The following is an 18,192-nucleotide window of genomic DNA, read 5'->3' on the forward strand; positions in this document are numbered from 1 at the left end:
AACTCTTCCCACTGCCATGGTGCCTTCCACGAGTTTCAGTCTGTTATCCTGCAGTCGTAGTCCGCTGCCGAAGAACACCCAGCAGTCACATCAGTTCCACTTGTGGGGGTTTCAGACGCCCGGTTGACGATGGTACCACTGGTATCCCCGTCCTTACTAACACTCAGCCCACAACTCTTCCCACTGCCATGGTGCCTTCCACGAGTTTCAGTCTGTTGTCCTGCAGTCGTAGTCCGCTGCCGAAGAACACCCAGCAGTCACATCAGTTCCATTTGTGGGGGTTTCAGACGCCCGGTTGACAACGGTACTACTGGTATTCTCATCCTTACTAACGCTCAGCCCACAACTCTTCCCACTGCCATGGCGCCTTCCACGAGTTTCAGTCTGTTATCCTGCAGTCGTAGTCCGCTGCCGAAGAACACTCAGCAGTCACATCAATTCCATTTGTGGGGGTTTCAGACGCCCGGTTGACGATGGTACCACTGGTATCCCCGTCATTACTAACGCTCAGCCCACAACTCTTCCCACTGCCATGGCGCCTTCCACGAGTTTCAGTCTTTTATCCTGCAGTCGTAGTCCGCTGCCGAAGAACACCCAGCAGTTACATCAGTTCCATTTGTGGGAGTTTCAGACGCCCGGTTGACGATGGTACCACTGGTATCCCGTCCTTACTATCCCTCAGCCCACAACTCTTCCCACTGCCATGCTGCCTACCACAAGTTTCAGTCTGTTATCCTGCAGTCGTAGTCCACTGCCAAAGAACACCCAGCAGTCACATCAGTTCCATTTGTGGGGCTTTCAGACGCCCGGTTGACGATGGTACCACTGGTATCCCCGTCATTACTAACGCTCAGCCCACAACTCTTCCCACTGCCATGGCGCCTTCCACGAGTTTCAGTCTGTTATCCTGCAGTCGTAGTCCGCTGCCGAAGAACACCCAGCAGTCACATCAGTTCCATTTGTGGGTATTTCAGACGCCCAGTTGCTGATGGTACCACTGGTATCCCTGTCCTTACTAACGCTCAGCCCACAACTCTTCCCACTGCCATGGCGCCTTCCACGAGTTTCAGTCTGTTATCCTGCAGTCATAGTCCGCTGCCGAGGAACACCCAGCAGTCACATCAGTTCCATTTGTGGGGGTTTCAGACGCCCGGTTGTCGATGGTACCACTGGTATCCCCGTCCTTACTAACGCTCAGCCCACAACTCTTCCCACTGCCATGGCGCCTTCCACGAGTTTCAGTCTGTTATCCCGCAGTCGTAGTCCGCTGCCGAAGAACACCCAGCAGTCACATCAGTTCCATTTGTGGGTATTTCAGACGCCCGGTTAACGATGGTACCACTGGTATCCCCGTCCTTACTAACGCTCAGCCCACAACTCTTCCCACTGCCATGGCGCCTTCCACGAGTTTCAGTCTGTTATCCTGCAGTCGTAGTCCACTGCCAAAGAACACCCATCAGTCACATCAGTTCCATTTGTGGGGGTTTCAGATGCCCGGTTGACGATGGTACCACTGGTATCCCCGTCCTTACTAACGCTCAGCCCACAACTCTTCTCACTACGATGGCGCCTTCCACGAGTTTCAGTCTGTTATCCTGCAGTCGTAGTCCGCTGCCGAAGAACACCCAGCAGTCACATCAGTTCCATTTGTGGCGGTTTCAGACGTCCTGTTGACAATGGTACCACTGGTATCCCCGTCCTTACTAACGCTCAGCCCACAACTCTTCCTACTGCCATGGAGCCTTCCACGGGTTTCAGTCTGTTATCCTGCAGTCGTAGTCCGCTGCCGAAGAACACCCAGCAGTCACATCAGTTCCATTTGTGGGGGTTTCAGACGCCCGATTGACGATGGTACCACTGGTATCCCCGTCCTTACTAACGCTCAGCCAACAACTCTTCCCACTGCCATGGCGCCTTCCACGAGTTTCAGTCTGTTATCCTGCAGTCATAGTCCCCTGCCGAGGAACACCCAGAAGTCACATCAGTTCCATTTGTGGGGTTTTCAGACGCCCGATTGACGATGGTACCACTGGTATCCCCGTCCTTACTAACGCTCAGCCCACAACTCCTCCCACTGCCATGGCGCCTTCCACGGGTTTCAGTCTTTTTTCCTGCAGTCGTAGTCCGCTGCCGAAGAATACCAGAGCAGTCTCTTCAGCTCCATTTGGGGGTTTCAGACGCCCGGTTGACGATGGTACCACTGGTATCCCCGTCCTTACTAACGCTCAGCCCACAACTCTTCCCACTGCCATGGTGCCTTCCACGAGTTTCAGTCTGTTATCCTGCAGTCGTAGTCCGCTGCCGAAGAACACCCAGCAGTCACATCAGTTCCATTTGTGGCGGTTTCAGACGCCCGGTTGACGGTGGTACCACTGGTATCCCTGTCCTTACTAACGCTCAGCCCACAACTCTTCCCACTGCCATGGAGCCTTCCACGAGTTTCAGTCTGTTATCCTGCAGTCGTAGTCCGCTGCCGGAGAGCACCCAGCAGTCACATCAGTTCCATTTGTGGGGGTTTCAGACGCCCGGTTGACGATGGTACCACTGGTATCCATGTCCTTACTAACGCTCAGCCGACAACTCTTCCCACTGCCATGGCGCCTTCCACGAGTTTCAGTCTGTTATCCTGCAGTCATAGTCCCCTGCCGAGGAACACCCAGAAGTCACATCAGTTCCATTTGTGGGGTTTTCAGACGCCCGATTGACGATGGTACCACTGGTATCCCCGTCCTTACTAACCCTCAGCCCACAACTCTTCTCACTGCCATGGCGCCTTCCACGAGTTTCAGTCTGTTTTCCTGCAGTCGTAGTCTACTGCCGAAGAAGTGAACTTTTGCAATTCAGTAGGTGGGAGATCATAATGATTTGGTCCAATATTTGTAAGAAAACTGAACACAAATATAACGTTATTTTTTCAAGTCTACTAACCTGTCGTTTTTCTTCTGGTGAATCCTGATCTATCAATTTTCAGTTTGTCTATATGTGGGCAATTCTCGGATATTCATATGTAGATTACGCTGTAAATATCCGCTAAACTTAAGCTGATCTGAGAAGTGAAATTCCAGTTTTGTGGCCATGTAACACTTAACAACTTTATTTCCACAAACTAATTTACTCTTTTGTGGTCCCCATACAGTTGCTGTCATCGACCAAACTAGAGTAGGTACGTGTGACATCGTAGGCTTACCCGACGTATAAGTCTTGAAAACCTGAAATGATAATTAAATGGACACCACAGCTGCAAACAGGCGTTGATATACATCATTGGGGACATGTTAAAAATGTGTGCCCCGACCGCGACTCGAACCCGGGCTCTCCTCGTTTCATAGCAGTCGCTCTATCCTTCTGAGCCACAGAAGGTACAGAGGATAGTGCGCCTGCAGGGACTTATCCCTTGCACGCTCCCAGTGAGACCCACATTCCCAACATGTCCACACCACTACATTCATAGTGCGCCTAATAGGGTCCCGTACTAGTTGCGGCATAGCGTGTGCGTTCGCACATAAAGTGGCTCAGATGGATAGAGTGTGTGCCATGTAAGCAGGAGATCCCGGGTTCGAGTCCTGGTCGGGGAACACATTTTCAACATGTTCCCAAGGATGTGTATCAACGCCAGTTTGCAGCTAGGATGTAGATATCATTATCATTTCATTGTAGAGAAGCTGCAGGATCATCAATGGTATCTGTTCTTTCGGTAACAGACACTATCTTCTTCAGGTCTGCAAAAATCAACTCGATTTAATATTTCGGCGATCCAACTGGTCTCCATCTACAGGAGAACGCTGCTTCTGCTGATGAATCCCTCTGAGAACTGATGCCAGGCAGTGTTTTTTTTTTCTTTTCTTGATTGTGTTTCGATTCCCCCCGAAGCAGCAGCTTAGTATGCCCCTCTTCAGCCTACAGAATTTGTTTTAAAAAGATGTAGATAATAAATAATAAAAACAGGCGATAAAATCGGAGATTTAAATGGTAACATGGCGGAAAAATCGTGGAACTTAAAACATAGAACAAAGGGATGATGATGCTAATAAAATACAAATGAAGCAGGCTGGTAAAATAGTAGACAGACAATTAAAAAACACGGCGACAGTCTGGTTTCTGTTCGCAAGAGACATAAAATTCACACCCAGCGACAGCATGATTTCTGTTCGCATCACTTTGGAAAGACGAACAACACTGAACATTCACTTGTAAACTGCACTAAACAGTTGGTACGACATACCACAGCTGAGGGCAGGTGGGGGGAAACTGGACAGATGATGGGAAAATAAAAGGGGGAAAGGACAGGAAAAACGAAGGGAGGGTAGGGAGGAAAAGAGCCGATGGAGGATGAGGACCCATAAGAGGGGGGGGGGGGTACTGGGGTACTGGGCAGACGCGACAGGGATTGGGGAGGGGAATACAAAAGGACTCGGGGGGAGAAGGGAGGTAGGGAGATGTTAGGTAGGGAGAAAACAGGATGGAAGGGGAGGAAGAGGGAGCCCAGGAAAATGACAGAGGAATGGAGGAGGGGTGAGGATCAGAGTCGATGGGAGGGATAAATGGAGGGAGAAAGGGTATTATCTGGGAGGGGAAGCCACCTTGGGAAAGGAGACGAAGGGTGTAGAGATGGAGGGTAGGGGGGACACAACAGTGAAGGCATGGCAGGGGCGGGGACGGGAGAGGAGAGGAGCTAACAGGGGGTGAGGGGGATCAAGGTAGCGGGAGGTGTAGAGTATGCAGAAGGAATAGGAGCAGATGGGGAAGGAATGAGGTCAAGGAGGACCCGCATGGGGGACGGAAGGCGTATACGGAAGGCGAGGCGGAGTGCATCACACTCAAGGATCTGGAGGGACTTACAGAATTTGGGGGGGGGGGCGGATATACAGGCGGAACTGGCATAACAGAGGATGGGATGGATTAAGGATTTGTAGGTGTGGAGGATGGTAGAGCAGTGCAACCCACATGTCCAGCCAGACAGGAGTTTGAGGAATCAGAGGCAGTTGCGAGCATTGGATTGGATGGAGCGATGGAGCGGAGATGAGGGATCCAGGTGAGGTGACGGTCAATGGTGAGGGCAAGGTAGGTGAGGGTGGGGGAGACGCGGAAAGGACGGGCGCAGACCATAAGGGAGAAATCCAGGAGCCGGAAGGAGTGAGTGGTATGAACTATGATGATTGCCTGGATCTTGGAGGGATTGTTTTTCAATAGCCACTGGTTACACCATGTGGCAAGAAGGTCAAGGTGGTTCTGGAGAAGGCGTTGGAACCGTTGGAAGGTAGGAGCTAGGAGCGAGGGCAAGGAATGTGGTGTCATTGGCATACTGCAAGAGGTTTACTGGAGGGGGGGGGGGGGGTTGGGGCATATCTGCCGTGTACAGGAGGTAGAGGAGAGGGGTGAGGACAAAGCCCTGGGGCACACGTGCAGAGGGGTAGAAGATGTGGGAATTTGCATTATGGATGGTAACCTAGGAGGGGCGGCGGGAGAGGAAGGAGGTCCTCAGACGGATGTAGTTGACAGGCAGCAAACCGACGTCCTATATATACCTCTATACCGTACACGGCGCATGCCCTCCAAGACTGGGCAGGTGGCGCCGTCCTTAGTAGAACACCGGAGGCAACGATATATCGCACTCAGAGACGATTTTCGAGCACTCGGATTGGCTGCACAGAAGAAAGTTCTGTTTTGATGCAGGATAGTACAGTATTCCACGTCTTGCTAAGAGGAAACCCATTGTCTCTATTAATTAAATTATCCACTAACCTAATTTCATTTGCTTCTTTGTAGACACTGTTAGAAAAACCGGTAGCGTTGGCAACTATCCCAGTTTCATACCGTGTCCCTCCTTTAAGCAATGCTCTGCTACCGCCGATTTTTCCGGCTGTTGTAGCCTCGTATGACGGCGATGTTCCATGCACCTGTCATGAACTGTGATGGGCGGCGCATGTGCCGTGTACCGTACAGACACCTATATAAGGACGTCGATTTGCAGCCTGGCATCAGTTCTGAGCAGGACTCATCAGCAGAAGCAGCGTTCTCCTGAAAATCGCGAACTGTTGGATCGCCGATATATTGAATCGAGTTGATTTTAGGATCCGGCAGCAAATCCGAAGAGACTTTCTATGGTAGGTACGTCATTACGGCATACTATCCTTCTCAGAGCAGCATCGTCTTATTGTATGGTCTCCGGCAGTGGGCCCACCTCAGTATCACAAAAGATAAGCTCACATTCAATCATTTGTGGACAACCTTTGTGTATTACTTTACATCCACACATTCCTGGAATGATACAACACTATCTGAGTCCTGAGAAAGTCGTCCAAACAATGTGAAGTGGCATTAAGATAAGAAAATATTGTGTGTGTACAAATATGTATGTATGTATGTATGTATGTATGTATGTGTGAGTGAGTGAGTGAGTGAGTGAGTGAGAGAGAGAGAGAGAGAGAGAGAGAGAGAGAGAGAGAGAGAGAGAGAGAGAGCTGGATGAATAATAATGAACACAACGCAACAAGTGTTCAAGACTCACAGAAACTTATTACTTGGCTACTTGGGTGTTCAAGAGGACAAACCACCTAGCTGGTGGAACCTTAATTACAGTGTCAAGTAGATGGAATTGTCACCTTTATTAGATTAAGTGAGGGCAACTTGACTATAAACAAAGTTAATTAATTCCCTCTCTGAATTGGTGTCCACTTGAACAGCACAACATTCGTTTTCAATTATGTGCTCAACGTAAAATAAACGATAAGTCAAACATCTTCATAAATTCATTCAACTTTGTAGTTGAAGCGTATAAGGATTATTACAGAGTTTGCTTTTGACTCGATTTCTCGTAGTTCACACTACATTTCTCAACTATGTGTCTGTGCTAAATTCGTTGATATAAAGATTAGATTAGGTTAGTTTTTCGTTTCATAGATTCGTGCTGAGGAGATCCTCGTGGATGTGGAACATGCCAATTTTTTTTATAGCTGAAATAACAATACTAATAGTAAGAAAATAAACAACATATCATTTGTGTCTATTAAACAATCGTCAATGGAGTAGAAGGAGTTGGCCACTAGTAGGTCTCTCAGGGTCCTTTTAAACTTATGTTTATTTGTAACTAAATTTTTTATGTTTGCTGGCAAATTACTGAAGATGAGTGTTCCTGTGTCGTGGACCCCTTTTTGAACTAAAGTAAGTGATTTTAAGTCCTTGTGCGTATTATTTTTGTTCCTGGTGTTGTATTATGAACTGAACTGTTTGTTAGAAATAGAGATATATTATTTAGGACAAATTTCATTAAGGAGTAAATATACTGAGAGGCAGTAGTTAGTATACCCAGTTCTTTGAAGAGGTTTCTACAGGACATCCGTGAATTTACTCCACAAATAATACGTATTACACGCATTTGGACTCTGAAAACTTTTGTTTGACTTGATGAGTTACCCCAAATATTATACCATATGACATTATGGAATGAAAGTAGGCAAAGTATGCAAGCTTTTCATTTTTATGTCGCCTATGTCAGCTAACATTCGAATTGCAAATACAGATTTTTAAGGTGTTTCTGCAGTTCTGTGGTGTGCTCCTCCCAACTGAATTTATTATCAAGTTGTAATCCCAGGAATTTAAGATTGTCAACCTTTTCTATCTGCTCTTCTTCATACTTCATGCATATGCTGGGTGGAAACCTCTTACAGGTTCTGAACTGCATATAGTGAGTCTTTTTGAAGTTCAATGTCAGTGAGTGGGCTTTAAACCATTTATTAATATCCATGAAAATATCATTAGCAGATCTTTCTAGAACTACACTCGACATACTATTTATTGCAATACTTGTGTCATCTGCAAACAAAACGAACTCTGCTTCTACCAGTGTAACTGATGAGAGATCATTAATGTACACAAGAAAAAGCAATCGCCCTAAGATGGATCCTTGTGGGACACCACATGTAATTTCTTCCCATTCTGATGACGACTGCTGACATAATTCGCTAGTCCCTTGCACTGACACCCTTTCTGTCCAGTTAGCAGTGTATGACGTGAACCATTTTGCACTGCTTCCCGTGACACCATAGAATTCTAATTTATTCAAGAGGATGTTGTGGTTCACACAGTCAAATGCCTTTGACAAATCACAGAAAATACCTGCTGTTTGTAATTTGTTATTTAATGAATTAAGTACATTTTCACTGCAGGTGTAAACAGCCTCCGAGATATCAGAAACCTTCAGAAATCCAAACTGTGTTCCTGATAATGTGTTACTTGTGGTCAGATGATTGAGATGCTGCCAGTACATTACTTTTTCTAAAATTTTTGAGAATGCTGGCAAAAGTGAAATCGGTCTGCAGTTTGATAGTATCTCTTTATCCCATTTCCTGAATAGCGGCTTAAAATCTGCATATTTTAACCAGTCAGGAAATGTCCCAGTTATAATTGACTGGTTACATAAGTAACTTAGAACTGCACTAAACTCGCAAGAACATGCCTTAATTAACTTTGTTGATATTTCACCGCAACTTTCTTAAACGTCTTGGATATGAAGTAAAGCGCAATTCACTTTTGCTATATGTTTTAGTAATTTTACATCGATTATTTGAGAAAAAGTAAATAAATAATTAAAATAAATACAGTGAGTGGTTGTGAGCAGTTGGTGGCATTTATTGTGTGACTGCAGTGGCCCACCAGGACCACAGAAACTACGACTGCGTCGCAGTGGCGGTGCTTACTCACGGTGAGAGGGACGGAAAGCTGCATGCCAGAGACAGGGACTACTACGTCAGCGAGCTGTGGGAGCCGTTCACAGCCAGGCAGTGCCCCACTCTCGCCGGGAAGCCAAAGCTCTTCTTTATACAGGTATCTTGGCCACAGCGTGATGATATTTTCACACTTCTAATCTGTGAAATATATTCGTTTAGTGCCAACCAAGCATTTGTTTTTGCATCTTGTTACTAGACTACTCGCCATTAAAATTGCTACACCACGAAGGTGACGTGCTACAGATGCGAAATTTAACCGACAGGAAGACGATGCTGCGATATGCAAACGATTAGCTTTTCAGAGCATTCACACAACGTTGGCGCTGGTGGCGACACCTACAACGTGCTGACATGAGGAACGTTTCCAACCGATTTCTCATACACAAACAGCAGTTGACCGGCGTTGCCTGGTGAAACGGTGTCGTGATGCCTCCTGTAAGGAGGAGAAGTGCATACCATCAGGTTTCCGACTTTGACAAAGGTCGGATTGTAGCCTATCGTGTTTACGGTTTATCGTATCGCGACATTGCTGCTTGCGTTGGTCGAGATCCAATGACTGTTAGCAGAATATGGAATCGGTGGGTTCAGGAGGGTAATATGGAACGCCGTGCTGGATCCCAACGGCCTCCTATCACTAGCAGTCGAGATGACGGGCATCTTATTCGCATCGTTGTAAATGGTCGTGCAGCCACGTCTCGATCCCCGAGTCAATAGATGGGGACGTTTGCAAGACAACAACCATCTGCACGAACAGTTCGACGACGTTTGCAGCAGCATGGAGTATCAGCTCGGAGACCATGGCGGTGGTTACGCTTGACACTGCATCACAGACAGGAGCGCCTACGATGGTGTACTCAACGACGTACCTGTGTGCACGAATGGCAAAACGTCATTTTTTAGGATGAATCCAGGTTCTTTTTACAGCATCATGATGGTAGCATCCGTGTTTAGCGACATCGCGGTGAACGCACATTCGTCATCGCCATACTGGCGTATCACCCGGCGTGATGGTATGGGGTGCCACTGATTACATGAACAGTGGACGTTACATTTCAGATGTGTTATGACCCGTGGCTCTACCTTCATTCCATCCATGCATAATCCTACATTTCAGCAGGATAATGCACGACCGCATGTTGCAGGTCCTGTATGGGCCTTTCTGGATACAGAAAATGTGCGACTGTTCCAGATCTCTCACCAATTGACAACGTCTGATCAATGGTTGCCGAGCAACTGGTTCGTTACAATACGCCAGTCACTACTCTTGATGAACTGTGATATCGTGTTGAAGCTGCATGGGCCATCCAAGCTCTGTTTGACTCAATGCCCAAGCGTAACAACGCCGTTATTATGGCCAGTGGTGGTTGTTCTTGGTACTGATTTCTCAGGGTCTATGCACCCAAATTGCGTGAAAATGTAATCACATGTCAGTTTTAGTATAATATATTTGTCCAATGAATACCTGTTTATCATCTGCATTTCTTCTTGGAGTAGCAAATTTTAATGGCCAGTTGTGTATATTCGTTTAGTGCCAACCAAGCATTTGCTTGTGCATGTTGTTACTATTTCGTGTATGTATTAAATGTATGGTCGAAATCTTCAAAAATAACGGTATTTTAGTTCTGAATAAGTGGTATTGTTGGTAATTGGTATGGTTTATAACGAGTAAAAGACGTAAATATCAATTAGCGACAGCAAATCAGTACTAAAATTTTTAATTTTTCTACAAACATGTTACTCCTAAATTTTGCATTCGCTTGAAATATTGCGTTATTGTAGGAACTGGGAAAAGCGATCAGCGCCGTTTTAATGACAGTGCCGACAGAAACTAGCACTGACGCATGGGAGAACAATTAGAAAAGCATTGTTGGGACATGGATGTCATTGTTACCGTGTGGCGTGGATTACGGTATGCATGTACATGCAGTGTGCAAGACTTGCCCCCTTCTGGTGTATGCTGCGGTTTGTCGTTGTCAACACCCATTGTATTGCAGAATAGCACCATCCCTAAATTTTTAAGAAGTACAACACTTTTTAAGAACTACAGCACTCTTTAAGAAGTACAAAACTTCATTTGTTTCAAAAGTTCTAGATCTGTGTGCCACTTCAGCGAAATAGTAAGGAAGGAAATTATGGTAAGAGGAAGAAACTGAAAACTTAACAGCAATTTATTCGTAGTAAGACAACACAAGTAGTAAGTAGCTGATCTATTGCTTGTGCCTACATAATATGGCCTTATCTGCCTTAAGCTCTTGAAAACGGGAAAATTAACAGGAAAAATAGAGTCACTTTTCACACCTCAGCTCTGATTATTCGCAATGCCCAAATAGTGGTATGTTTCCCGATTACAATATCATTTTTAGTATAGTTAAAAAATTGTTGAAATGGCTCTGAGCACTATGGGACTTAACTTCTGAGGTCATCAGTCCCCTAGAACTTAGAACTATTTAAACCCAACGACCCTAAGGATATCACACACATCCATGACCGAGGCAGAATTCGAACCTGTCACCGCAGCGGTCGCGCGGTTGCAGACTGTAGCGCCTAGAACCGCTCGGCCACCCCGGCCGGCAGCAGAGTTAGAAAAAATTAGAATTAAGAGGAGAATACCGACGTTTTTTTAGTAGTGTGCAGCCACTTATGACTTTTCGACACAAGTAGGAAAGGGTGAGTGAGCTAAGTTTTCTTTTCTTTGCCTATTTATCTGAATACGAGGTGCATTCAAGTTCTGAGGCCTCTGATTGTTTTTCTAATTAATTACTCACCCAAAATCGATTAAACTGGCGTTGCTTCTCGACGCAATCGCCCTGCAGACGTACACATTTTTCACAACGCTGACGCCATGATTCCATGGCAGCAGCGAAGGCTTCTTTAGGAGTATGTTTTGACCACAGGAAAATCGCTGAGGCAATAGCACCACAGATGGTGAATGTGCGGCCATGGAGAGTGTCTTTCATTGTTGAAAAAGGCCAAAAGTCACTAGGAGCCAGGTCAGGTGAGTAGGGAGCATGAGGAATCACTTCAAAGTTGTTATCATGAACAAACTGTTGCGTAATGTTAGCTCGATGTGCGGGTGCGTTATCTTGGTGAAACAGCACATGCGCAGCCCTTCCTGGACGTTTTTGTTGCGGTGCAGGAAGGAATTTGTTCTTCAAAACATTTTCATAGGATGCACCTGTTACTGTAGTGCCCTTTGGAACGCAATGGGTAAGGATTACGCCCTCGCTATCCCAGAACATGGGCACCATCATTTTTTCAGCACTGGCCATTACCCGAAATTTTTTTGGTGGCGGTGAATCTGTGTGCTTCCATTGAACTGACTGGCGCTTTGTTTCTGGATTGAAAAATGGCATCCACGTCTCATCGATTGTCACAACCGACGAAAAGAAAGTCCCATTCATGCTGTCATTGCGCGTCAACATTGCTTGGCAACATGCCACACGAGTAGCCACGTGGTCGTCCGTCAGCATTTGTGGCACCCACCTGGATGACACTTATCCCATTTTCAGGTCGTCATGCAGGATTGTGTGCACAGAACCCACAGAAATGCTAACTCTGGAGGCGCTCTGTTCAACAGCCATTCGGCGATCCCCCAAAACAATGCTCTCCACTTTCTCGATCATGTCGTCAGACTGGCTTTTGCGAGCCCGAGGTTGTTTCAGTTTGTTGTCACACGATGTTCTGCCTTCATTAAACTGTCGCACCCACTAACGCACTTTCGACACATCCATAACTCCATCACCACATGTCTCCTTCAACTGTCGATTAATTTCAATTGGCTTCAGACCACGCAAATTCAGAAAACGAATGATTGCACGCTGTTCAAGTAAGGAAAACGTCGCCATTTTAAGTGGCGAGTTCTCATTCTCGCCGCTGGCGCTAAAATTCCATCTGCCGTACGGTGCTGCCATCTCTGGGACGTATTGACAATGAACACAGCCTCATTTTCAAACAATGTGCATGTTTCTATCTCTTTCCAGTCCGGAGACAAAAACAAAAAAAAAAACGGAGGCCTTAGAATATGAATGCACCTCGTATTTTACATTTATGTATCTTGAAACTGAGAGAGTCAAGTTTTTCAGTGTTTGCCGATTTCTCCACTTATTACAAGAAGTAGCAGGAATAAAAAAATCTAAAATCGGTTCTTTGAGGAACATTTTGTTTTGAACGGTTTTAATAGTCAAGTAAAAATGGCGGGGAAAAGGTAAGAAAAAGAGATATAACAAGAAACAAGTTTTTTCAGTTCTAACCGCCATCCCTATGCTGTACACTGAGGTAACAGTAGCCATGGGGTTCCTCCTAATATCATGTCGGACCTCGATTTTCCCGGCTTAGTGCTGCAACTCGACGTGTTGTGGTCTCATCAAGTCGATGGCAGAAATACTGAACGACGTCGCCTGTGTAGTCGTCCATAATTGTGCTAGTGTAGTATGTTGTGCACAAACTGATCTCTCGATTACGTCCTATAGATGTTCTATGAGATTCATGTCCGGTGAACCACGTGGCCAAATTATTCACTCGAATTCTCCAGCATCTTCTTCTAACCAATCGCGAACAATTGTGGGCCGGTGACATGACATAATTGCTTAGGAATATGAAGTCAATGAATGGCTGCAAATCACCTTCTAGTAACGAACATAACCATTTCTGGTCAATGATTGGTTTAGTTGGACCAGAGGACCCAGTCCAATCGCCGGCTGGTGTGGCCGAACGGTTCTAGGTGCTTCAGTCTGGAACCGAGCGACCGCTACAGTCGCAGGTTCAAATCCTGCCTCGGGCATGGATGCGTGTCCTGTGCTTATGTTAGTTAGGTTTAAGTAGTTCTAAGTTCTAGGGGACTGATGACCTCCAATGTTAAGTTCCATAGTGCTCAGAGCCATTTGAACCAACCCAGTCCAGTCCACGTAAACACAGTCCACACCATTATTGAACTGCCACCAGCTTGCACAGTGCCCTTTTGGCAAATGGGGTCCATGGTTTCGTGGGGCCTGTGCCACACTCGAACGCTACCATCAGCTGAAATCGGGACTCACCTAACCAGTCCACGGTTTTCCAATCGTCTAGGGTCGAACCCATACGGTTACGAACCCAGGAGAGGCGCTGCAGGCGATATCGTGTTGCTAGCAAAGGCACTCGAGCTGGTCATCTGCTGCCGTAGCACATTAACACCAAATTTTGCCGCGCTGTCCAAACGGATACGTCGGTTATACGTCCCACATTGATTTCTGTGGCTACTTCACGCATTGTTACTTGTCTGTTAGCACTGACAACTCTAAGCAAACGTCGTTGCTCTCTGTCGCTGCATTGTCCGTAGTGACAGGCAGTGCCTGAAATTTGGTATTCTCGTCGCACTCTTGACACTGTGGAGCTCGGAATATTGAATGCCCTGTTTCCAAAACTGAATGGCTTCCAGCTCTAACCACCATTCCGCGTCCATAGTCTGTTAATTCTCGTCGTACGGTCATAACCACGTCGGAAATCTGTCCACATCAATGACCTGAGTACAAATGGCAGCTCTGCTGATGCACTGCCGTTTTACACCATGTGTACGCTTTACTGCTGAGGCGTAGCCCCTTCGCATCGCTCCTGTCGCTTGTTAGGACGATATCATTATGAAACGTCCCCTTTGCAAAATTGTGCAAGACTGGTCTATATGAAACGTCCCCTTAGAACAATTATACACGACTGTGCTTAAACTGACACACAACAGTTTTTAGCGCAACGCAATCTGATTTTAAAAAATCCCTACGAAAGAATGGCCCTGACTAACATTAACCTATACGTTTCACAAATCACTTACCTCAGAAAGATCTTCGTTATTCAAGCTACTGCAATACAGCGAGCACCACTACTGCCAGATAAATAAAATATTCAAACTTAATAGTCAAAATATATGGTAGTTCATGACATCCAGTCTTACAAATTACAAAACTCTGCCATTTCTCTCCTCACATCCACCACTGCTGGCGGCTCGCCTCCAACTGCGCAACGCTACGCGCTGTTAGCATCCAGCTGCCGCAGCTCAACACTACAATGGCAGACAACAATGCAAACTAAACACAGACTGCGCACAGCACAGCCAGTGATTTTCATACAGAGCGCTACATGGCTGCGGCGTTACCAATAAAAAAATCCTAAACAGCCTACTTACATAGCCCCCATGCTTCCCACAAAAAAATTTACAAATTGTTTTGGGCAGTGGCCAATACAGATTCGAAAATTTTTTTCATAATTACAATAACAAAGAAATGAAATGCACACACTTATCGATACAATGTTGGTCAAAAGCTAAAATTTTCTCACAGTCCATAAAGACAGTCCTGATCATTCATCAAAGTAAAATTGAAGTGTTTTTCTCAAAGTCTGAGTAGTAAACGAAAATGCACATGGAAGTAGTGTATTTCCATGCAGTCTTGAAGAAGTAGTGTTGTCCTTCCAACGGAAAGACAGTGCTGACTCTTGATATGCAGACAGGTAATGGGCCACAACAGAGCAAACCCACAGCAGAGTCAGTCGAAGTTTTAAAGAATATTGGTAGGTAGGTCGTCACAGAGTAGACCCATTGTAGTCCTGGTAGAGATTACGGTATTGGTGGGCCACCAGAGGTGCAGACCCACTGCAGTCCTTGTAGAAATAATGGTATTGGTGGGTCATCAAAGGTGTAGACCCACTGTATTCCTTGTAGAGATGGCCAGCAGCCATCTGTTTGACTGTGCAGGCGCACAATCACCATTGAAGAGTCTTGCGTATAATATAGGAAGTCCATAACCACCACTTATGCACTCACAAAAATTGCTTTTGAAATCTCCTTAAAACCAGCAATGCTGTTAACCAGTCCTTTGCTGAATTATCAACACACTTGCAAACACTATCAGTCCCTACTTCTCACGTATTGTGCATATACTATGACCAACAGAAACGTGTGCAGTGAAATGTAATTTACAAGTTACTTAATTTGATGAACTGGTGTCAATTACAATTTTATAACATGAGAATACAGTAACAAAGGCACAAAATATATCATTAAAGAACATAATAGTACAGATAACATTTGCAGTAATATAGGCTTTACAAAAGAATTGAAATAACAAATACATCACTGTTACAAAAATTTCGACATAAGTACATACATAAAAGATCAGAATAACTTTTGAAACATCAACTTCACACATGAGCATTAGAACAAAACAATAAATTATGTGTAAACATCTTTACGAAGTAAATAACATGTTATTAATGAAAATTATATTTGAGGATAACAGTATTCCTCATCATAGTGAGTGTAGCTGAATATTAGAAAATTCAGCAACATAAGTCTTATCAGATGAACATATAAAGACAGGAAGAACATAAATACACAAGGGTACACAGACACATAGTGGGATAAGACAAGGAAAGGGCAGGGTTTGTTTTACTGCAGTATTTTGCAAACAAAACTTTCTTTACTTCTCGGAGATCTCACTTCGTTCTTCATTATTTCCAAAAAGTCCTATCTATACCTGCTTTCTGTACTTTTCTCATATAACCTCTCAGTGCATTTCTTCAAATTCATCGCAACTCATTCTCTTATATAGGCTACCCCCTCTTACGCTAACTTAAATCTACTGAGCTCAGATGTTTAACTAAGGGACGACGCAATGCAGCAGCACAAAACAAATTAACACAAACAGCAATGACCAAAAAAATGGAAATTGGTAAAGCAATTGCAATATTACAACTAATATAAGGGATGTGCAGCAAACAAGAGAAACAAATCCTTAGTAAAACTGGCTTAACAGAGTAATACAAAGCGAAATTCAGCAGCACTATGCCTGGCACACAGTAGAAGCAAATGCAACAGCTTATAACTAAACATGACAAAGCTCAAGCAGAAAAAATATTACAGTAAAGACAACAATGCAGAAAAGGGAGATGTCGATACACATCTTAATGTCTATATAATTAAAGTGGTGCACCACAACTTATTCTACCAAAAAAATTACCAAGTACTTGAAAAGACAATTATGTGTGCAGTTCCTGTGAAGGGAAGTCTTTTTGTGCTCCTTCATTTTTTTAAGTACATCATAATTATTTACTGGATCTGTAGGCATAAAATATCTATATTATTACATCTATTAAATTTTGTTTTAGCCAATGCAGCAGTGCAGATAGAAACTGGATATTAAACAAAATGAGCAATCTCTCAGCTAGAAAGACAATAGATATAAAATGTTTCTCATCATTTCATTTCAGTAAATATCGTAAATTAAGAGCTTCACAGTGTAATCATATGTTTTCAAGTTTGGGCGTGGCGTATTTGCAATGCTTTCTACAAAGGAATGAATGTCAATAGCGAGGATAATGGTCTCTTTTTTTTACCTGTGTCTCTGAAAGGCACACACTCATGGCTTTCTTTTTGTCAGGTGGTTGTCGCGCAGCTGGGTGCCCACCACGCATAACGTGCAGGTGGTCTTATCAAAATATTTACGACACCAGTTTCCACTACAGTGGCAGTCTCATATAAAAAAGATTCACAGGTCAAGAATTTGCGTTACAATCAGTAGAAACAAAATCCTATTGATATAACAGTGTCCAAAAAATTTTCGTCGGCATAGTAATACATTCACGCAATTACATACATTTCATAACTTTTAAAGTACGATTCTTGGTTTCCAACAACCTTTTTCACAAACCAGAGTCCCTAACCTCTACTCATTATTGCTTACCTTATTCGTCGACACTTCTTCAATATTCCATCATAACAGATAAGTGGCATAATCACATAACTCTTATAGCATCAGCTTATTGATCATAAACATACCACAACAGCATAATTCACATCGTCGTCGTAACAATAACATCATAACACCTCAGTCAAATTCTCAAAAACGTCATAGCTTTCTGCAATAATTTCAAAACCTAAAAAAAAATTCTCTGCTCATTTCAAAAGTGTCATCTACCTCAAACATACTTTAAAAATCATGACCCCATACCAAACACATCATTCAAAGCTCTCATAGTAGCACAATGGTTCCAAAAAAAATATGAACAGTTCACAAAGTACAGACAAAATACAAGTTCATAGGTGTTAAATCATCCAACTGTGTAATTGTGTAAACATGTGTCACTGATGATGTAGTAAAAAAAAAGTTTATCTCTCAGTTAAATGATCAGATAGCTGTGTAATTTATGTGTTAGAGAAATATGGTACCGATGTGTAAAGTTGTATAAGCAAATACCATATTAGCTAGGGCTCCTTGTGCTTGCCAAACACATGATACACAAAGTAAGCGTGTACCCCCCTGAGGATTAATGTAATTATACCCTCAGGTGTTACAGATTACAGCAATGGAATGAAATGTATCACAAAAAACTTTCTTTTTAATTCAACAATATTAATAAATAAATGGTTTAAGTACCAAATTAATCACTCAAATGCGTGCCCTGTGTTGCTAAATGTGCGTTTTGCTGTTAGATAATTCTGTGG

The 18,192-nt window shown here is 44.2% G+C and overlaps 1 protein-coding gene across 5 annotated transcripts in view; it reads left to right on the forward strand.

Moving 5' to 3' along the window:
- The window catches only part of LOC126281688 (caspase-1-like), a 210,537-nt gene that overhangs the window by 147,470 nt on the left and 44,875 nt on the right, over positions 1 to 18,192 (forward strand). For all 5 annotated transcript variants that reach the window (XM_049980857.1, XM_049980879.1, XM_049980874.1 and 2 more), the window contains one exon: positions 8,645 to 8,823. In XM_049980857.1, coding sequence (XP_049836814.1) covers positions 8,645 to 8,823 — 179 coding nt within the window. The remainder of the gene's footprint in view (positions 1 to 8,644; positions 8,824 to 18,192) is intronic.

This window comes from Schistocerca gregaria, chromosome 1 (genome assembly GCF_023897955.1).
Source record: "Schistocerca gregaria isolate iqSchGreg1 chromosome 1, iqSchGreg1.2, whole genome shotgun sequence".
Taxonomy (NCBI): Eukaryota; Metazoa; Arthropoda; class Insecta; order Orthoptera; family Acrididae; genus Schistocerca; species Schistocerca gregaria.